We start from the raw sequence: 23,238 nt of genomic DNA, 5'->3' as shown, positions 1-23,238 counted from the left end.
TATTTTACATCTTATTCCATGGAGTCAATTCACTTCTAATTGGTACTTCAAGAAGAGAGGGAGTCAGACTGCTCTGGAAAATGGGGGAAAAAATGCTGTAACAAGATGAAAATTTATTGCCATAGATAGCATGTTATAAAAAAATTCCACAGAACTGAGAAAATCTTTCACATCCTTTCATAATTAGAAGTTATATGCTGGAAAACAATGACACAAAATAGATCCATATTTTTAAATAGTTCACAATACAAGATAATGTTTGAAGTTAATAATAAAGGTTAATATATAAAATGGAAGGATTTTATGAGAATATTAACATTTCATTATGTCCTACAAAGAAGGATATAAAAATATTTAAATGCTATGAAAATAACTTCATATTTGCTTCAGGTTTTACATATTCTTAAATGAGTTTATTACATTGAATCTGATGCAAAATTATAAAAATTACACACTGATTGTCCATCTTATTAATTCCAAAATAATATGAACTGCATAAACATGTTAATACAGAAGAAAAGTTTTGGTACACTCACAAAATACATTTTTGTATATTTACAAATTGAAATTTCAATGGTGGGAATACATTGTCTTTTTCTTTCCTATTTTATTTTTATTTTTTTCAATTAAATTTATTGGGGTGACAATGGTTAGTAAAATTACATAGGTTTCAAGTGTGCATTTCTATAGACATTGTCTCTCACTCAAGAAAATTAGGAATGTGAATGCATGGATTTAAAATGTTCTTACCATGGCTGAATTCTTAATCCACCGACGTTCTGGAATGGGATTTCCAGCTAATAGAGCACAAGGCAACGTAAGCTGCTGTCCCTCAATTACGCTGATCACTGAAGGGCTGATTCCAATGAGTGGAGCAACTAGTCAGAGAGAGTACAGGTACCATCAACTCTACTTCACCCACAGAAAGGCACACTCTTGTATTGGCCAACATGATGACTAATTATGCTATTAAAAAATGAGTTTTCAGGAAACAAGACTTTAAAATGCACATGGGTATGAATTGGAAGATAGAGATAAAGGATCCTTCTAAGCAGAAAGAATGGCAAGAGGGCAGGTAAAATCATAGAAGCAGAGGAAGTGAAAACAAATACATCTACGGCATGGAAGACATAAATGTCAAGCCAAAAAATTTACAATGTATTCCACAGACTGACAGACAGTGACCAAAAGCATTTGTAAACAGAAAAGTGGACTCATCAAGACATTTTCCGGAATACAAATATAAACCTGTGAATAGGACTTATTGGAAGGGATGAGATCAGTGATAAGACTGTCATTTGTCAAGTAAATAAAACACACTGAACTCCTGCAGATGGAATGGTAGAGAACTATCGTAAAGATGTCCTTTTCTAGAAATCAATGAACAAGTTTAACATACGTTAAAGCAAAATCCATAAGAGATTTATTTGGAAAATTTAAGTATATGTAGATGAATAAAGGGAGATACACAAAGAAAATTTTACGAAAGTGTATTAAGGAGAGACATGCACTGACAGGTTTAAAAATCACACTAAATGTTATAATAATTCAAACAATGTAGAACTAGTGCATAAATAGAATTCCAAGGAATACATGTAGGAATACAAATGTAGCATGTGACCAAATAGGTATTTTAATCAGTGGGAAGAGAATATTCAGTAAAAGATATTGAAACAAATGCCTTACCACTTGGAAATAAAGAATATTATATTCTTACTTCGTATCATAGACAATACAATTCCATGTGAACTAAAATGATAAATGTAAAAAATGTAAACAGAAAAGAACTGTACTGCTCTAATATGTGTGTGGATTCATATTTAGACTTAAATCAATTTATTCACATCGACCTTCGTGAGAAGATGACTTCTAGGGTTATTTTCAGTTCTAACATTCTATGAAATAGGAAATAGGGTGGGGGAGGGAAAACTAATCTACTAGTCAGATATTTACCTGGTTCTTTAAGAAATAACAGTGATACAGGCAAGAGACGATTAGTAAAGAAGTCTGATGAGTTTGAAGCATGGGGTGTCTACACCTCATTGGTCTTACCAAGTCCTGTCACCGTTATTGTTGTCTGGGACTGGATCTTTCCAAACTGGTTTTCAGCTTCACAAATATAGGTTCCTTTATCACTTGCCCACAAGTCTAAAAATAAGAGATCATTTATTCATTCAACACCATCTCTGGAGCATTAACTATGTGCTAGGCACAGGGCTGAGATCTGTGGGTGGACAATATGGTACTGCCTTCTGATGGGGAGGAGACATATACCAAAACCAACACTCACACCACAGTGGGATAAATTCTACCCTAAAGCTTCAAACAATGAGCTGCAGAAACAGAGAGAAGAGTGACTGAGGGCATGTGGAAGAATTAGGGAAGGCTTCACACAGAAGAAAATATCTCAGCTGTACCTTAAAACAGAAGACAGAGTGGAAGGGGCAGTCCAAACCCAGTAGGCTGCAAAGGCAAAAAAGCATGACTTGAAAAATCATGGTCTGTTCTAAGAATGGGAAGCTGCATTACCCACCACCCGGGGGCACTTTGGAGGCCTGCAGGGGGGATTCTTTTTTTAGTTGACCCAATGATTGGAGGAGACTACGGACATTTAGTGGGTAAAAACTAGGGAAGTGATAAGTGGGGCAGAATCATGAAAGGAACAATTATCCTAAGATTGCTGAAGGTTCCACTGAAAATTCCTGGATTTGACGACTGTTTATAATTATATGAGCCTACAATCTAATTCTGTGTAAGCACAAGCAAGTATTTTGGCAAGAAATGCCCACCATTTTAAAAAGTCACCTCACCAGCTTAGAGTTTTTGAGTCATCAATCCCATACTCCGGTATCAGGCTACATTTGAGCTGTCAAATTCATGGTGATGCACATAAACACGTATGCACATTGTCTAGACATTGCCAGAATATTTACTGGCTAATTGAAATATATAGAGTTTTATGAAATTACTTCATTTTCCTTTGTACTACACTTTGAATATCAAAATAATTTTTTATCATGTAGCTAGACCAAACATACAGAACTTTTTCAGGATAATAAAAAGTGTATTACAAAGTATTTTTAATGAAAGGGAGTGGTAGGGGGATCACAGGATGAGGACTCGTGGGTTACAGGTTGTGTGCACAGAGTGAGGAGACTGAAGCTGAAGAGGTGGCCTGGTGACTTCTAAAGAGTGTGGGGTTTTTTTGTCTTGTGAGCAATAAGGGAGGCAAGAGAAGATTTTAAATAGGGGAATGAGACTGTCATCTTTGCAAATATCGTTACTAAAATAAACACAGTTTAATCCACTGATAAGATTTTGACAAAGAAAAATATATCTTTCCATTGTGAATAGTTCCACACCCTCTCAGGCAAAGTGGAGTTGGCCAAGTTTCTACTTATTTGTTAATCACATGCATATCACTGCAGAACTGCATCTCAGACAGTGTCCACTCAGCAACAGCAAACATGCATTTGCAAAGGAAAACGCAGCCCATCACCTGGTTCATAAGTCATGCATTGCTTCTAACCATGACATTTTTTATATTATTAACTCTTGAACTCATTTGTGTAGAAATACAAAATATTTCTGAGAAGTAAGTTTGTAATCACGAGTTTCCTTCTAGATGATTTCGTTTGGACAACTGGGCCACCACTGGTCAATACACTGCTCTCTTTTATTCCCTTTCTTTCATCTCCTCAATTGCTTTGTTTCTGGTCTAATTTGTTTCTCTTTGGGCTGGTTTTCATCCCAACATCACCCTACCTGTGTAACTATGGGAGCCTCCCCATTCTCTCTCTCATCTCTCCTCCTATCCTGGAGAGCAGTTGTTTTGAAACAGTATTTTCAAATGCCTTTTCCGGCCTATGAAGCTTGGGGTGGGGTGTTCCTTATTTTGAATCTCATTAAATGCATTTCTTCACCAGCACATTTCAAGTTGTGCACAATGCGATCCAATCTAATGAGTACTTCCTGGTAGGTACATTTATGGCCATCCAATCCAATGGTGAGTTGTACAATGCCTCGGTAAGGAACCCCACATTTGACTTCTGTCTTCACCACAGAGCCTCGCACAGCACCGAATACCTAAGCACTTGTAATTAGGCAGTTTAATTTGTATTTGAAAGTGTAAGTGGCTAATTTGCATTTAATATTGTTAATAAATATGGAAATCACTTACTGAAGACTTTCTACAAAATATCCCAAAGATGCAATTACTTTTTAAAAACCAGTTCATCATTTAAATGTTTTTATTCCTCTGGTGCTGCTATCCAAATATCCTTAACAGTGTTTGGAAAAGTGCAAAATGTTTACAAATGAATGCTTTAATACTTTATAGGTAAAATTTTTGATGATGGCATATTTGAATTTTTTAAAAAACCCTCTGCTCCAGATACACATAACTTTTAATCAAGAAGTTTCCGTAGAATATAGGGTCCCATGCATGTGGTTGTGTATTTTTGACAAAAAAAATAATTAACATTTACTATTAGTAATATTTTTCCTTTGTATACAAGAGTTGGTATCAGAGTCAATAAAATGTAATCACTTATCCACCTACACACCCAGGTCACTCTATTTGCAATAAGAAATGGTGAGACATGAAGAAGTCATATTGCTTCATAAGCCTTTATGATATAACAAATACATTTGAATAAAATATAATTCATGTATGACAATTCCCAAATATGAGTTCAATCCTAGTTTAAAGTGAAATGCAACAAACACAAAATGTGTTGACAAGATTAATTCACTATTTTAAAGATAGCAATACCTAAGCATAACATACATATGTAACGTGTACGCTTATATGTGTATACAATATATTTCCTTTAACTTACTGGAAATAAAGAGAGCTCCTGTTCTTAGCTGGCTGATGGAACTCACTGAAGAGGGTCTTGAGAAGATTGGCATGTTGTCTAATCTTCGCCATTTAATCTTTGGCTCTGGGTAACCCTGGACATAGCAAGGTAATGTCACATTTGAGCCAATTTCCATAGACACATCAGCAGGTTCTTGTATGAAAACTGGAGGTGCTGGAAGATGTTTAAAATAACAACAAGAAAGGTCATTGGGATAGTATACAGGCATATTAAGTATAAATTTAATTATTAAACTGTCAACAGATTGAATTTGAATCAAACCGTTGTTCATATGTTATAAATTTATCCATTAAGTATTCTTGCCTGCTGTTGACATAGCAGATTTGCTTTCTACATGAATAGACACACAAAGAAGTTCAACTATTTATTTAAAGTGATCAATGAAGAAGAGTGGGGAATTAAACCAAGATTCATTTAAATAAAAATAATCTTTCATTTTAGAAATTTGTTTTCAATTTTAGTTTATGTCATACTGCTCAAACCTTTAAGGTTTCTTATTAAGAAGTTTGCCTTGTGATGAAATGTGTTAACACTTTACAAAGCTAACTCCATCTAGTCAAAATTTTAAATGAAAATTTATGCCAGAGTTCATTCTTCAATAGATTACTATATAACAAGCTAAGAGTATTTAATCCCACATTATATCTGTTCTATATCATGTTCTTGCTTCTCAAAACCTCACGTTTTTCACATCTTTGAGTTTAAGACATTTAAGCTAGAGAATTAATAATACAAATTAAAGTAACAGATTATGGTATTCGATAAAGGGAGAAGAGTAAGTGCTTAAAATCTTAGAGTTAAGAGATGATTCAGAAATGATAAAATTATAGATAATAAGGCTACAGTTATTCACAAAACTCAGGTAACCACAGAAGTCAGGAGGAAGAATTAGAAATATGCCAGAGGCACACCTGGGAAAGCGCCAGAATGATACAGAGAGGATGCTGGACAGCAAACCCAAACAGAGGAGGCACTCAGTCTGTCCTCTAGAACTTACGAGTAATGACGTTTGAGGCACCAGGCAAGGAGAAACATAGAGGATACTGTTAGAGGTAATTCATTAACCTGCTCATGTAGGAAGGATTCTTAAGGAGATACCCAAGGGAGGTCTCCTTGATAATGTCAAGGTTAAATATTGGTCAGGAATTACAACCACTGTCACGTATAGAGCCAGGGACTGTGTTAAGTGGTTTCCGTTAATTAGCTCACTTAATTTTCACAATGTCCCTGAGGTAGATACTATTATGGTTCCAATTTATAGATGAAGAAACAGAGGCACAGGTGGTTAATTTGCTAAGCATCACATGGAGCTGAACAGGGGAGCTAGGATTGAAAATCAGGTCGATCTGACTCCAGAGTCATGATTCTTTGTTATTTTATCAGCCTCCCCTTTTTCTATGGGTTCTTACAACTGCCCGAAGTCAACTAATAAAAGTGGGTCCAGAGATCACATCTTCCCTTCTCAGTGGGAATCCTGAGACTCAGACGTACAGTTGTCTTCTAGGCAGCATTGGTGCTTTATTAGTCTGGACTAAAGAGCCTCCTCTGACTTTGTAGCCTCATTTCCCATTATTCCCTCCTCACATCCTATTCTCTAGACAATCAGGACTCCTCACTCCTTTCCGAACAAGGATTGACCTTTCTCCTATTGGTACCTGAGTTACCACCACCCCTTTCAAATGCAACGTCTGCTGTTGATCTCTGGCTATTGAAACATTGACAATTCTTTAATCCAGTTCACCAGGCCCCTTCTCAATGTCATCTTTTACCATCCCAAATGAATATGAGGTTTCAGGGAACTCACTCTCTACCACTCTCATGGCAATGACCACCTTTAGCCTTTTATTAGACAATATGTTCGATTTTCCCCGGAGAGTTTATATTTGCAACCATATTTTTATCTTTCACTGCAACTAACATAGTGCTCTGTGCCTTGTATACATGGCTGCTAGAACTTTGTGAATATGAATGAGTCAGTCGATATTAAAACACTTCAACAATAATCGTGTGTGTTTGCATAAGTGTGTATGATAACAACCTCGATCCAGTGCATTTGAATTTGCACTTTTCAAAAAAACCAAGGCAATTTCAGAAATGCTATTGCTTGCTTATCAAACCTAAATAAAATTAAGTTCAATGCCACAGCTGAGTAATATGTTTTTAAAAAGAACCAATGCATTTGTGTTTAGATTTCTCTTAATATGAGAATTTGACTTATAAAAATAACAGGCAAAATAAACATATTTTTAAATAGTTTATAAAATTCCTCATAGTTTGCTTATTCTAGGTGTGTAAGGCCTAGTTAATTTTCTCTGGAGTGATAGTATTTGCTCTAGAGGCAGTGCTTTCCTGAAAAATAGAGGTTTAATGTTAAAATCTCAGGATGTGTTAAGCTCAGCGTGTGGGCAGGTGAATGTGGGGATGGGACAGAAAATAAATCCCAGAAGAGCAAAGAGATATGCAGAAGCCTGGGAATTGACCAAGTATTTGGGAGGTAACTAGCTTACTGACCACTGATACAATAAAACATAACCATCGGTGAAAAAGGAGACAAATTAGAATTTTCAGAACTAAGGAAGCCAAGAACAAACTGGAATCTAAAAGGATAAGCAGAGCTCAAGTTGTGCTCATAAAACTCAATTAAGATGGGAGAAGTCATTTGGGGAGAATCAGCTTCGGGAACTGTGTCAGATACAAGGCAAGCACTAGGTCAGGGTATATACAGACTGGCACCAGGAAACAAGACCAATGAGAGCACCAGGCACGAACTGGGGAAGCAGCCAAGATAGCATCAATGACAAGCGAACCTCAAACACGAAGCCACTCCAAACTCAGGCCAAGAAGCCTCGCAAGTGTGGCCAGTTTGGACTCCAAATGAATTACACTGACTGGATGGTAAACAGATCAACGAGACTAAGGGGAAAGGAGCAGAAGCGATTGTAGTGCATCCGGGACTTGTACAGAGCAGGCTGTGTTACTTAGAGAAGTTACAACCCACTAGGTGGTTTCAAATGGCAGCTCCACTATTTCTTAGTCTGTAAACTTGGAAAATTATTTTACCTCCCCCAGCCTAAATTTCCCCATGAAGCAAAGGAGTATAATAGCATTTCTTATCTCATGTTGTTAAAAGAGAATGTTTACTAATCATTCAGCATGTAGTAATCACCTGAATATTAATTATCATTCATCATAAATATGGTAGAGTTACTTTATTAAATCTTAGTTCTGGAGTTTAATGTAATCTATTGTTAATTTCAATTTTGGCTTCTGCATATGGTCAGGATGGTACTGAATCCTCTATGATTCCCTAAATATTTGTGTGCAGGCACCTTGAGAGTTACACAGGGTTAATTAATGCATGGTACAGCTTTGTCGTCACTTACAGATAGATATGCCTGCACGCATACATTAGTGTGAAAATACCAAAGTTACAAACAATGGACCACCTTGCTCTAAAACCTATTCCATGAAATTATTCTAGTTCCTTTAGTGATAATGAAATCTATCTCTGTATAGCAACTCTTACATCCTATTAGTCAGAGATTTTCTTTCCTAACATGGCTGAACACACTGTTTTGTTTCTACCAAACCACAAACCATGAGACCACAGTCTAAGACTCAAACCCTGTGTGGCGTGGAATGCTGCAAATAAAATCACTGCCAGGCCAGCGTTTTGTTTGATGCAGCCAACCTTCTGTTCTTCCAAATGACTTCATGATTCACTACCTTTTTTTTTTTTAAAGGATGAAAGGCATTGGTAACTTTCCCTGTTGACCTGAAATGTCCATAACTTAAAGCCACGATAATAAGAAATAGAAAAAAATGAGACTCACTACAAGAAGCTAGAACTCAAGCATACTATCAAATAATATTTTTATAATAATAGAAAAATGTTTGATCGGTATTGATGCGAAGTCATAGGCCCACAAAAACAATCAGAGAGCCCAAATAGTTACATGATATGGATAAAAGCATGTTTTTCTTCCTAAGTCATAAGCTACTTAGATTTATGCCTAATAGATTTGGAATTCAGATGAATAATTTTATGTACTACTAATAGCAAATCTTGTCTCAAGCCTTTAAAAAAAAAATTCGAGTTGAAATATCTTTCACATTAAAAGCCCAATGCTTAATCTTAAATATTATGTCACGACTATACATGCATTTCTATATTTATTTTCCAAGACTCAAAGAATCAAAATGACCACTCGATTTGTGAAGTTAATAACATTCACCTATTGATACATGTCCCATTAAGCAGCTGCAGATGAACAGCAGTAACCACTGACACACTGAATGCACATGTGGAATGATGTCTCACTTCATCTTTACAACCAACCTATAAGGTAGGGACTATTAAATGTAAGGCAGAAAACCCAGTCTCTCTCCAGAGCCCATTCTCTTAACCACTATAGAACACGTTGCAGACAATTTTGGGGTTTTGTTTGATTGCTTTCGAGCCTAATAGTGATAACCACAAGCATCACAACTGTAATTTGCACAGTTCTTAGTTACATCTTGTATCTGCAAGGATATGTGACAATAGTTGAATGTGGACTGACAATGGCCTAATCACTTTGTAAGCTAAGTGATCAGGACTTTTAACGGGAATGAGGATCTGACTACTTAAGGCCTAACAGGAACCGGAAGAGCGCCGACTTTAATATTAAGTTATTTGGCAATTATTAACAACGATCAAGGTTACAGTGAGTAAACAACTGAGTTTATGTTAATGACCCATTAGACCAATTACTGGAATAAGAAATTGAGTAAGCCATTGTTTTAGAAAGGGTCATAGAGTGAAGATCTTGAATATGAATGAAAATAAAACAAAATTCTGTTCAAGGGATGAAGGATAAACACAAAACATTTCTTAGGATGTTTTCTAATCTAACACAAATCACTCCAGCACGGACAGCCCTAAGCCTTATACAGTTTAACTCTAGTCATAAGAGAGAACCTGGAAAGTCCAGAAGCTAAAAAGATTACCAAGAAGGCAGTAAGAAAACAAAGTAACAAGTGTAAGGTATTTAGATTTTCTATCTTGGCATCAGGGAGTCATTCCCTTTTTTGCTAGGATCAATTACTGAGGCTCTTTCCATCTTCCTCTAGAGCAGCGGTTCTCAACCTGTGGGTCGCAACCCCTTTGGGGGTCGAACGACCCTTTCACAGGGGTCGCCTAAGACCATCAGAAAACAAAAAGATATTTACATTACGATTCATAACAGTAGCAAAATTACAGTTCTAGAGTAGCAACGAAAATCATTTTATGGTTGGAGGTCACTACAACATGAGGAACTGTATGAAGGGGTCGCGGCATTAGGAAGGTTGAGAACCGCCGCTCTAGAGCTAGATAACTCTAAAAGAATGTTGGGCAAATATAAAATATCTGTTCCAGAAGTAGGGAGAAGCAGAACTAGGAAATGTTGAGAATTGAAATGTCTTGAAAACAAGAGTTCGGCATCGAGTGACCTTCCTCATTGGGCCTTGCATTTCTACAAGCATTGCTTGTGTTTTACACACTGCTGGTAGACTCAATCCCCTCCACCCAGATATTCCAATCTTACTTCCAAGGCACTTCTCTTAATAACCACAGAGTTTAGCCCTGGTTCAAACACTCTTGCTGTGCCCTAGGAAGGTTCTACCATGGTCTTTGTGGCTATTTCCAGCTTTGTCGATCCCACTCCAAGGGCATAGCCAGCAAAAAAGCAGAGAGTTCAGCAGACAGCCCCAAGGGGGAGGGGACTGTCAAAAAACCAGGAGGGAAATATTAGTTTATATGAAACAAAATATTAAGCTTAGAGGGTTATGATTTTCATTTAAAGAATTAAGATAGTAGGACTAAAATGTTTTGTATTATTGTATCCTAAAAAAATACATTTATTTTTACAGTTCCTAATTTTTGTTAAACAACAACAACAAATACAAAAAAAACAGTTTTGGCATGAAAATCACCATACATAAATGAAAATATAATTTAACGACAAGTCATATTTCACAAGTTTCAGTGATGCAAACATTTGAATTATCTGTTAAAATGAAGCTGCCAGGTTCTTTTTCATACAAAGCAAGCTCTGTTTTATTTCAAGTGTTACTACACTGTGTAGAATTTTTTTTTTTTCAAGAAACATGAGATGGAGAGACAAAGGAGGGAGGACCAAACTTCTCTAGTAATCCGACTATCGCTGTCATGCACATGCTGTATCCTTCACGTTGTGATTGACATTTATTTGTAGTTAGTCCTTTATTTTATACACGGAGGAGTCATTGCTAGTGAAGTAAAAAAATAAAAGCACAATCGGCTACCTTTGCTGTCATCAACATCTTCAAATTACGGTCTAGGGCCAAAGGCTAATTTATGGCCTCCAGATGTTAATACTTAGGAATTTGGTGTCAGAATGGATGACTCTTGATAGAAAAATACTTGCCAATAGGTAATATATCAGGAAAGACTGCCATCTGTAAAGTCAGGCAACCTGGGTTCAAATATCCAGATTCTCTCCCTCCATAGCTCTGTGACCCTGGTAAAGGTGATTAGCCTATTTAAGCCTTCATGTCCTTATTTATATAATGGACATAATTATGGTAAATTCCCCTGAGGATCATTATAAGGGTTTAACGAGACAATGCATATAAAAGTTCTTAGCACAGTGTATGATCCATAGAAAGCACTTGGTAAATGCTAATTACCACTATTACATTAATCATCTTAAATGCTGACTTTAATTTTGCCTTCCTGGAAAAACATTTCCACCCAATTGTTTCCAAGTTATTAGCATAGAAAAAGCAGCAGATCAGTGTAAAAACAAATTTGTCTATCAGAGCTGGGATGCTTACAGCCAACATCCAGAGTTATCTTGCCAGTTGCTCTTCCAGCATCATTGATGGCTACACACGTATAATCACCAGCATCCAGATCTTGAGTTTCTTGAATCTTCAAAAGCCCCAAGAGAGGATCAATAATGAGGAAAGTTGAGGGCCTCAGCTCAAGATCCCCTAAGTGAAAACAAAGGGGGGAACATGAAACACTGAAGTATTTGCAAAGTTTGCCATTGGTTTGATTTCAAAACTTCTGATTGTAAAATTTTTAAATACAAGAGTCTGGCTTAGGGTAGACGCTTCAACAATGTTTCTGCAATGAAAGAATGAAGTGTTTCTTGGCGCTGATCTGGTTTATTAGTCTGTATAATTCTACGGGCTAACCTATGGTCCCAAGTCTGGTCCTACATGAATTATGCACAAATATCTCTGCTGTATATGTACCTAAATAAGAATGGATTCTTTGAAGCTACATTGGGGCACTGGGAAAGGTATTATAGCAGCTGTCACTGTGGCCGTATCAGGTAAGAAGGGGATAGGAAAGTGAAAGCTGTAGGAAATTACTACTATCTTTGTGCAAGGATGAATTTCAGTTACCCAGGAAATGCTCAGCAGGCTACAGGGCTTCTGAGTTTGGTTAATGACAAGGTTTTTGGTTTGCTGAATCCTATCAGTTAGCTTTTTTTTTTTAATTAGTTTCAGGTGTACAAAACAATGTAATAGTTATACATTTCACCCCTCACAAAGTGATAACTTCCCTCCCCCAAATCTATTGCTCCTCTGACATCGTATATATCTACTACAATTCCATTGACTCAATTCCCTATACTATACTCCATATCCCGTGACTACATAGATATTAAATTATGGTTGACATACAGTATTATTCAGCTTCAGGTGTACAGTGAAGTGGTCAGGCATCTGCACTGTATAATCAGTTAGATTTTATCCTGTGAGAGGTAGAAGCTGCCGAGAGCATTCTGAGAATGGCTGGTGGAGAAGCAACCACTGTGAGCTGCAGAGGGTAGGGAAGAGCTTGTCGGTAGATGAGAAAGAATGGACGAGAAACTTATGACAATGGCCAAAGAGAGGTATTGTCGTATAAATCTCCCAGGATACCTCTACTAAATCTGTTTTATTCATTAAACTTCTGTAAGTTGGAGTTACGGGGTGTTTTATGGAAGAAGCAGGTAGGGGATAAATGTGTGTGTGTGGGGAAACCACATATTGAGTTTGACCTCAGTGTGAGGGTAGGAGGACCCACGGAAGCTTAGTTGTGTCTGAGTTCCCTGTATATGCTGTGTGTCCCTGCGGCACCTCAGGTGTCCTGAGAACCATTTCTGGGTGAAGGCAGGCAATACCTCAACAAATCTGTAAATTAGGTTAGCCTCTCCTGATGCTTTCCCTCCGGCAGGCTGTCTCCTCTTCTAAGAATATAATTAGGCAGGATGAGAAGTATCGTAAAAAACACCTAGTGCTGGATGCCAGCTTAGTGTCCATAGCTTTTTTATTTGTTTTTGTAAAGACTGATATCAAACTCTTCATGGAGGTCATGAAAACTTCCAGGAGGTTTTAGGGCCATGGCTCTAGGGTTTTATAGCATGTCCAGATGTCAAGTCTGAAAAGGTTCTCTCCCAAATGTCACAGACTAGCCTAGCCATTGGCGCTGGGCCCAAGAACTACAGAATTAACTCCCTTAACTTCTAGCAGGCAAAGAGAACCCCGGAGCTAGTGATTGTCTAGGGCACTATAAAAAGCCCAACCAACAGACTCAGGGCAACAAACAGACAATTCTCTTTTTGTTTTTATAATTTGGGGAGGAGGAGAGGTCAAAGGAGCCATAAATTTAACAGCACAAAAAATGATATTAGCATCTGCCAGTGCCAAAAATAAAGTATTTTTCAGCATTCCAATATTTAAAACCCCAATCATCTTTTTAAGCCTGCTACTACATACCACACGAGAAAGAAAAGCAACTGAAGGCGGGTCTATATGCCGCTGGGAAATTTTCATAAATAAAAGCAGATGATGTTGACATAAACTTTCCTCCCACTAAGGGAGGATGCACTGTGACCTAGCGATTCTTCAAGAATTAAAATATTTAGACTAAAACACTCTCCCTTATTTCTTTTATGTATGTCAGAGAACACAACAGGGTGAAATGAAGACCTTTTTTCTTTTTTGCGAGGAGCTTTTTTTTTTTTTTTTCAAAACAAAAATGTTTAAAGAATAGCAGAATAGCAGTAATAAAACAAAATCTGAATTGGAAAATCCTGGTCTGACCAAGTTTCCATTGTGATCACATTTGAATAATCTCTCCTTTCTTGATTTCTACTGAAAAATTAGTCATTGGACTATTGAGAAACCAGAGAGAAATACAAAACTTTAACCTGGAAATTAAATAGGGTTTAGTTTTAATGAAAGATTAGCAGAATGTTATACATAGTAAAATATATAAACTGTCCTGACAATTGATTCTAGGATTTAATAATCGTTACCATGGAAGAGGGTTCTCTTTCTGCTGTAATTTAAATTCAGTTCTGGCCTCTATGGATGTAAACATTAACAGAGATCATTTTCCTGGCATAAGATCTTTTCAAATAGCTGATGGAAATTAAGTGGTTCTCAAAAATGTTTGTCTCAAAGGCTTCTTACATTCTTAAAAATTATTGGGACATGTCGAAAGTTTTTGTTATGTGGATTATATTTATTTGTATTTGTCATTTTAGAAATGAAACTGAACATTTTGAAAATGTATGAATTTATTTTATAATACCAAACTGATGACATTTTAACATAATGAACACATTTTACGAAAAAATAACTATATTTCCCCAAACAAGAGAAATTACTGAGAGGAGTGACATTATTTAACATTTTTGAAAATCTCTAGAATATTCTCTGTTAATAAAAGACAGTTGAGTGTTCAGATTCGCTTCTGCATTCACTTTATCTGATATCACATGTCACGGAGTCTCCAAAAACTCCACTATACACTCATGAGACAATGAATCTGAAGAAGAGAAATAGCATCTGAGTATTACTAGGAAGATAATTTTGATCTCGTGGATTTCCTGAAAAGAATTGTAGATTCCTAACTTAGTACACTTTAAGAACCACTAATCTAAATAAACAAATCCAATTTCTTTAATATTTTACCAGAAATATCCTTTATATAACATGTTAATATTGTCCCTAATTCTCCTTTGAACCCACGTGATGTTGCTCATTTCTAGAAACGAAAAATCTAAAAATATGGTGGGCGTCGGTACTTATGGAATTCCATTTCTCTCTGGATCTGAGTGGCATATAATTTATTAAAGAATGGTAATTGGCAGGCCCGGGGTGGGGGAGAGGAAATGGGGAGTTATTGTTCAACAGGTATAATGTTTCAATTATGTAAGATAAATATGTTCTAGAACTCTTCCATACACCATGGGGCCTACAGTTAACAATACAGTATTATACACTTAAAAATTTGTTAAGAGGGTCGATCTCAAGGATTCTTAACAATAACTAAATGAATGAATGAATGAATGAATAAATAAATAAATAAATAAATAAATAAATAAATAAATAACCATCTACTTTATTCAATCAGAATTGCCTGAAGAAAAAGACATTTAGAGAGGCCAGCCGAGTGGCGCGATGGTTAAGAGCTGGCTTGGGACGCCAGAGGGCCCTGGTTCGGATCCCACATATGAGGGCAAGTGACACTGCCCTCTACAGCTGAGATGCTGAACGGCAGCTCAGCCTGGAGCTGGGCTCCATGAGTCGCTGATGACGGCGTAGGCTGCAGCCCCTGCTGCAGTGGGTTGCCATGGGCTACCGTGTGTAGCCAGCAGCCAGCGTGAGCGGCCAGCAGCCGCAGTGAGCGGCCGTCCAGAAGCCGGCGACTGATCTGCCTCACCAGAGAAGAGCGCAATGATGGTGCCAACTTGGGCCAGTGAAGCAACGTCCTCCACAACTAGACTGAAGAACAAAAGGACAGCAACTTGTCTGTTCCCCTTTCCCCAATTCCCCAGCACTGTTCTTCCCATGCCCCCAATTCCCCAATAAAAATCTTTAAAAAAAAAAAAGACATTTAGAAAAAGCTGTGGTTATGGTTAGGTAAGAACTCTTCTTCACTGCTGTGATTTCCATATGGTAGGATTTTGCCAACCTTCCTGGTGTCTCCTCCCCCTTTCTTTTTGGAGCCAGTCTGCATGTAGAAGAGTTTGTCCTCTAGTTTTGTTCTCCATGATCCAGGCTCTGCTTCTGTAGTAAGCCTCCCGTGACTGGAAGAGTAAGTGGGTCTGATCTTAGGGTTCATGGCCACTCTGCATATTGTTGATGAACGTTGGAGTACGTCCTCCAACACGGCCTCTCAGTAATTAATACCCGCATTCTAGCTCTGTTGGTTCATAACTCAGACAGAGAAATGGGATATTATGACTGGGCCCATTGAGCTCTACCATCTATGGCTGAGAGGAGAAAGTAATGAGTAGTCAATTCTAGAATCTTCTATGTGGTGGCTGCATGACTCCCTAACTCCTCCTTTAGCTTCCAAGCCATTTGTGGGACCCAGGCTGACATGAAGACTAAGCTATTCAGGAAAGTAGCTTCAATTTGGGAGAATAAAAGGCTTTCTGATGACTGCTATATACTATTGGGTTGTCAGGAGAGTCATGACGTATTTTTCTATGTTTTTCAATGCAAAAATGCACCATGACTTTCCTGACAACCCAATATATATGTATGACAGGTAGAGAAATCAGCAAGTTCTATTACTTCTAAAAATTTTTATTTTTAACATACACTACTGACTGACATATGAAAAAAGAAACACTGCCTCTATAACACATTTTTTTTCTGGATCCATTTAATTGACATGACCTTGAAATTGATATCTATTTCATTTGTAATTCAAAGACTTTAGTCTTTTAAATAAGTAAAGTTAGTTTATGTTCATTGAAATAAACCGAATTAAGTAAAGGCAAATCCAGAAACAATTTATCAGAGAAAACATGAAGACTTAAAATCATGTAACGTGGAACATGGCATTATCTTCTAGGTTTCTTCCTTATTTTTTATTTCTGTTAATATAAAAGTGTTTGTTTTCTACACAAAGCCTTTCTTTTTCTTTCTTTCTCATGTTCCCCAAGCATTTGAACCCGAGGTGAATTCATAATTTTGTGATTATGACATCAACCCGTTGCTATGGAAAAGTCTGTGATTTAACAAACAGAATCATAACAATAGTGCTTTGTACCATTTAGCATTTTTCATCTGAAGATTAAAAAGTATTTTGCAAACAGTATCTCAATAATCCTAGCAACCTCCCTGTTAGGGTGTCTGCGGGAAGTTGTCTTTCTCATGGATTGGAAGAGCTGAGACAGAAACAGAAGCAGGGTACTTTACACAGATATATGCTGTCAGCATCTGAGCCCAGACCAGGACCCAAGTGTATTCTCACTAAGGACAAACAGCACATTACTATTCTTTTATTACTGAAACAGAGAGGTGTAATATAGGCAGGTAGCATTTCGATAGTTTGACATAAGCATCTACCAAGCATGAGGAAGCTGACCACGAAATACCATTTGTCTCTCCATTGAATAACACGTGTCATTCGATTTTAAGCTTCAACGTGTGTCTTATCTGATCACTTTATAGAAAGCATCCTTGAGAACCTAGAAAACTTTTTAACAGTGAGAGCAATTATCTTGAAGAAAAGTGAACTGAAAATCGGTGGAGCTATTTTAAACATTAGCTGAGTATTCTTGGACCATTTTTCTACAGGAAACAATCCTAAACTAACAAAGAAAATGTTCAGCTGGATTAGCAAAGGCAAACCTTTCCTGCTTTGATTTTCACGGTCCTATAATCCACACCAGATGGCAAATCCTGAAATGCCGAGTTCAGAGTTTTAAACTATTGTCTCTAGTGAGATCATAAACACATTTTATGGGGCTGCTAAGTCACACACCAAAACAAACTTTTAACAAATCATTTTTTTAAAGCGAAAACAAAACGAAGTCCAGACATGAACATACTTCAGACATGTACCTTTGAACCATTTAACTTGAGGTGGAGGAACACCAGAGGTTCTACATTCCAGGGCTGTTGTATCCCCGACAGAAACCAAGAGCTCGCTCTGAACAACGATCAACTTTGGGGCTTCTAAAAATAACAAGCATGCAAATAGTTAACATCTAGTACAGTGCCACACGTACCTTGTTTATGTTTACTAAATGAGCCAATAAAAATAAAATCTATCCTTATTTATGCGCTTGTGGCTATTTTAGTTTTTATAAACAGAAACACTTTTCTAATGCACATGCATATAGATGTGTGTGATGAAAAGATCATTTATTCAGGCCAAAAAAGGATATGAGGCAAAAATAATTCTGATGAAACAAGAGTCCAAAGAAATTTAGGAAATGAATTGAATGGTCTTTATGAAAAAAGAGGCATATAAGGAAAGAAAAATCTTGGAAAGCTGAATACATCTTACAGAAACAATACTAGCAGAACAGAAAGAAAGATAATAGGAATAAAAAAAATCAAAAGAGCTGTGATGATAAGACTCACTTGGCTACATTAGGACTCGAGGATAGTAAAACTGCAGGCAAATTTATTATAACATTTTTATGAGACTTTAAGATATTCGCGTCTAACTACAAAGAGATATTTGCAGTCCACAGCTAAAATCGGCATCCATAAAAAGTAGAGTGTCCCAGGTTTGACTCCATTTTTCTCTTTGATGCTACCTATAGACATTTTCTAAGTTTCTTTCCTTAGCTCTGTTCGCTTCATCCTCTGGCCTATTTAGTTCATGCACACATTTTTCTCTTAACTGGACATTTTAGGACTTCCTAACTTCAACTGAGGTAGTTTTAAACAAAGCCAAGAATTAACTTCTCAAAGAGCATGTCAGCCCTCTACTAGAAAACCTTCAGTGACTCCATTTCATAATTCCCTAGTTTGACCTTCAAAAATCATACACCGGTCACAGTTTTCTCTTCAACCTAACCCTCCATGTCACTTCCTTACTTATCCCATAGTATGGAGTTACACTGGAAGTCCAAAACACACCCTACTGTCTCCTGTCTTCCTGCTTTTGCTAAAGCTGTTTCCTCTGCCTGAAAAGCCTTTGGCCACAGTTCTCCGAACCTCACTCATTCTTCCACACTGAGCTTAAACCCTGTCTCATTTGAGAAATCTGTGTGAATTCCTCAGTCATAATTAATCTTTCATTCTGCCAGTCTTCTGCAGTGCTTATCTGTCCTCTTATATTTCCTTATGTATATCCACACTCATCATGCAAGCTCTTGAAAAGTAAGGACTTGGTAACACACATTTTAAAATTTTGCACTCTATCGTAATCTCTAGCACAACATTTTACATACTCTGGGTGATAAACAAGTTAAGTAAATGGGTCGAATATTTTGGCTTCTTTGAGAAGGAACCAAAATTGGTTTCTGCAATACAGGTTCTGTTTCAACCCCCCTTTCTACATTCCCCACTGTCTGCTGCCTCTCCACCTCGGTGTTCTGTGAACACTTTTAATTGTTTTCTCTAAATATGTTATCTCTAAATTTCTGAGTCCCTCCCCTTCTAAACTTATTTGCCACGGGCCTTCTTCATTTCTATAAATGAGGCCACTACTTTCTAGGTTCAATATTCATGAGACTTTTTGCTACCTCCCACCTATACAAACGAACTATAACTCTCAGTCTTTACTGTGGCTCGTTTACACCCCTTTCTCTCCTCCGCCAGTTTCACTACCTTACTATGAATGGCAAATAAGATTGAATGAAAGGGCGGATTGCTGGCCATTAATTATCCACAAGTCACAAACTAACATTGAGTTACGTAATGCTGTTGTCCTTTGTTTGTTTAAGAAAGACCAAATTAAAGGAAATTTCTATTCCATTCAATATTATATATTATTAGAATGTGTAAGATTATATATTATATTATATTATTATATATATTATAATAGATGACATCCTATTACATTATGGAATATTATATTGTAGAATAATTGTCATGAAGTGCATTTTTAATAAATGTTTGAGTCCGGAGGGGAAAAGTGAAGATGAAAATTCAAAATAATACCCAGATAAGATACAAGACAGAAATGTTATCAACAGTCTTGAATATAAGTGGAAAATATAAAATGGATGTTGAGGTAAACTAAAAAATAGACTGAATTTATTAATTAGTAGGTGAAAAACTGTAGAGAACAGATGAACTGAGGAAAGATGGAACTCTGCAGATAATCTGGAACTCTTCCATACTCCGGAAGCTTCCTTGATTTCTGTTGACTAATGAAGCTATTCACTTCCTGAACCTTTAACTTAAGTTAGTTATAATATTTACTTTCATCAATGTGTGAAGTGAATAATACATTATAAGACTGTGTATAACTCATTCCTAATATTCATCTTCAGAAAAGGGCTTTTACATCGCTTAATATGACCTTCATCTTATTTTAACTGCCTTTTACACTGATTATACTTGCCAATGTATCTCAGGGTAGAAGTCTGCTTATCCGTTCCAGCTGAATTACTTGCCAGGCAACCATAGATCCCTGCATCTTTGGGAACTGCATTTTTGATAAATAAGGTACCTTCTGAGGTCATCCTATACCTATGAACAAAAGGAAAATAAAATTGAAAATACCCTAATAATAGTGTCAAGGAACTACAGAAACTTCCTTCCACATATCTTCAAATATTTGGTTCTAACTGCAGAAATGATTAACATTATCATTTCATAAACATAAACATAATCAAAATAATAATAATAATAGCAATCATAGATCGCATGTATCCAGTAGTCGTGAGGTGCCAAGGACTGCCCTAAGAGCTTTACATTTATTAATATTTAAAATCTTTGAAACAACACAATGAGTTAGATAGTATCATTATCTGTGGTTGACAGGTGAGCAAAGAGGTCTTATAACTTGCTCAAAGTCAGAGTTAATAAATAGGAGAAATGAAATTTGCACCCAGGCAATTTTATTCTTGTGTGAACTGCTATGCTCAACGGTTCCTCAAAATGAAAACCTGGGGAATGCAAGGACTCATGTTGCACAGCGAGTCCGTGATGAGTCTAGGAATACGAGAAGAATCTGACTCATACCTAAGCCCTCCTCCTCGTGCCAAAGCCAGAACAATGGAAGCCCAGTCACTGGAAACTTCATTGCTTATGTCCCACGTGTCCATTACGCTCTTTGAGCATGAGAGAATTCAATTATTTTTAAAGCATCCAGTAGAATAAAATACTTCTCAAGTATGAAGTATGGTAAAAGCAAACAGGGGTTACAAAGAATGTCTACACACACTTCAGTTAGAGCTGCTGCTCTGTCCTTTGCCTCCCTCTCTCTCCTGTTAAATCCCAGGGCCATCTCTTTAAAAGATTGGTTAGGACTACATATTACTTGACCTCACAGAAAGTCCATTATCCTCGCTTCAAATATTCAAGGTAAGCCAAGCGTTATGGTGTTTATGTTTGCAACGCAAAGTATTGGAAAGCACTTAAATCGAATTATTGAATTCAAGACTTAAGAGCCTTGAACTCTATAAATTCATCAAGTATTATTTTATTGACATTTCCTGGCCTGTTTAGAAAATCTAAAGATGTGGATTTGGGTCAAACCTCCCTTAATCATAGGGATTTGGTCAGATTGGTTTTGTCCAGAAATTTCATCACCTTTTCTCACTCGATAAAAACAAAGAACATGATAGAAATCCACTACCTGTGGGAAGCCATGATAAACATATCATTAATGGTCCAGGCGATCTTGGGTTTGGGATAACCTGTGGCAGAACACATGATGGAGACCTCAGATCCTCCTGTGAAAGACTGATTCCTGGGCATCACGGTAACCTTGGGCGATTCTGCAAATAAAAAGAAACATATACAGTGAAATGACAACTTACTGTGATGTTAGGAGCTTTCTGTGAGCAAACCTGTAGGCTTCTCTCTACCACACCCCGTTTGTCTTGTTTTTTTTTTACACTTCCAAGAGTTCATTTATAAAAAGTAACGACTGATTTGCAGTACCAATTCAGTAGGCCTGCTCCCCAAGACCGGCAGGAGTGGCGGACACTGCTTTCTGGCTCCTCACGGCCCAGGTTACACAGAGGTCCCAGCCCCCACAGAGCCCCTCCTTTTCCTGAAGGCCTGATGTGGGGCTCTGCCCCACGGGCCCAGGCGGGAGGGCGGAGGGCTTACCTCTGGCCAGTCACTCAGAGACCTTGAAGCCCAGCCCAGCCTCGTCAGCCCATCTGAAGTCCTAGGCCTGCTCCTCCTCCTGGGTCCTGGAGGCACGAGGCCGGCGAGGCCCGGCCCTCTGAGCGTGAGGAGGGTCTGGCACACTGTCCTTTGAGGGGATGTCAGGGCCCTGGATCCAAGGCTCATGACAGGAAGGGGCTTGAATGAAAGTCAGGGGAGTTGCAAGAGCAGGAACAGTAATATTTAGCAGCTTTGGGATGGATGGGTGGTCCCCCTGCCCATTCTCTAGCCGGGTCCTTCCCTATCCCCTGACCTTGGACACTGGGTTGGCCCAGCACCAGGCCCTGCAGTGCCCAGTCCTACTGGGGAAGAAGGTAGTCCTCATGGCAGATTTCCACATGCTTGGGGCTGTCAGCCATGATGGGGACGGCATCCAGAACCTCTACCTTGAGTGTTCCTCAGGTGAAGAGCTTCGTCTTTGGTTGTATAAGGAGGGGAAGGTGGAGTATACTACAGGTATGAGGGCAACTTTGGCCTGAGAAGCCAGGTAGAAAATGCGTTCCTTTTTTTTTTTTTTTTAAAGATTTTATTGGAGAATTTGGTTAGGGAACAGCGTTGGGGAATTGGGGGAAGGGGAACAGACAAGTTGCTGTCCTTTTGTTCTTCAGTCTAGTTGTGGAGGACGTTGCTTTTCACTGGCCCATGTTGGTATTATGATCATTGCACTCTTCCCAGCTGAGACAGTCGGTTGCCGGCCATTGGACAGCCGCTCATGGCGGCTCATGGCAGCTCACAAAGGCTACCGGCCACTCACGCTGGCTGCCAGCCACTCACAGTAGCTCACGGCAGCCCACTGCAGCAGGGCCTGCAGCCTACACCGATGTAGGTGACTCACAGCAGCCCAGCTCCAGCTCAAGCTGTTGATCACCATCTTAGCTGTAGAGGGTGCAGTGTCACTAGCCCATGTGGGATCTGAACTGGCAGCCCTGCTGCTCAGAGCTCGTGCTCCCAAGCCAACTCTTAACCAATGAGCCACTTGGCTGGCCCAAAGATGCATTTCTTGAAAGCTAGCAGGTCCCCATTGTCTTTTTGCATGTCCTTGGGGTAGATCCACATTCTGAGTTTCTCCCTGACCATGTTCTTGCCTACATCAACCATCATGGTCACAGCTGTCCTGGAGCAGTGCCCGTGATGAGGACGATGTCCTTAAAGTACCTGATCAGGCCCACAGGCACCGTGAAGAGCAGCTCTCACCTGGCCATGTGCACTTAGCCCCTGGGAAGGGCCTCCATGAGGCCCATCGCATCCA

At 38.2% G+C, this 23,238-nt stretch overlaps 1 protein-coding gene across 1 annotated transcript in view; it reads right to left on the bottom strand.

Annotated features, from left to right (window-relative positions):
• HMCN1 (hemicentin 1) overlaps positions 1 to 23,238 on the bottom strand; it is a 446,768-nt gene that overhangs the window by 202,334 nt on the left and 221,196 nt on the right. The window contains exons 12-18 of the mRNA XM_019635448.1: positions 21,451 to 21,592; positions 20,212 to 20,339; positions 17,751 to 17,864; positions 11,721 to 11,879; positions 4,842 to 5,036; positions 2,053 to 2,148; positions 751 to 878 (exon numbers count right to left, since the gene is read on the bottom strand). Of these exons, the coding sequence (XP_019490993.1) occupies positions 751 to 878; positions 2,053 to 2,148; positions 4,842 to 5,036; positions 11,721 to 11,879; positions 17,751 to 17,864; positions 20,212 to 20,339; positions 21,451 to 21,592 (962 nt within the window). The remainder of the gene's footprint in view (positions 1 to 750; positions 879 to 2,052; positions 2,149 to 4,841; positions 5,037 to 11,720; positions 11,880 to 17,750; positions 17,865 to 20,211; positions 20,340 to 21,450; positions 21,593 to 23,238) is intronic.

The sequence above is a fragment of the Hipposideros armiger genome, unplaced genomic scaffold (assembly GCF_001890085.2).
Source record: "Hipposideros armiger isolate ML-2016 unplaced genomic scaffold, ASM189008v1 scaffold_22, whole genome shotgun sequence".
In the NCBI taxonomy this organism is placed as follows: domain Eukaryota; kingdom Metazoa; phylum Chordata; class Mammalia; order Chiroptera; family Hipposideridae; genus Hipposideros; species Hipposideros armiger.
Note: the sequence above shows the minus strand (reverse complement) of the source record. Positions and strands in the feature narration are given on the sequence as shown.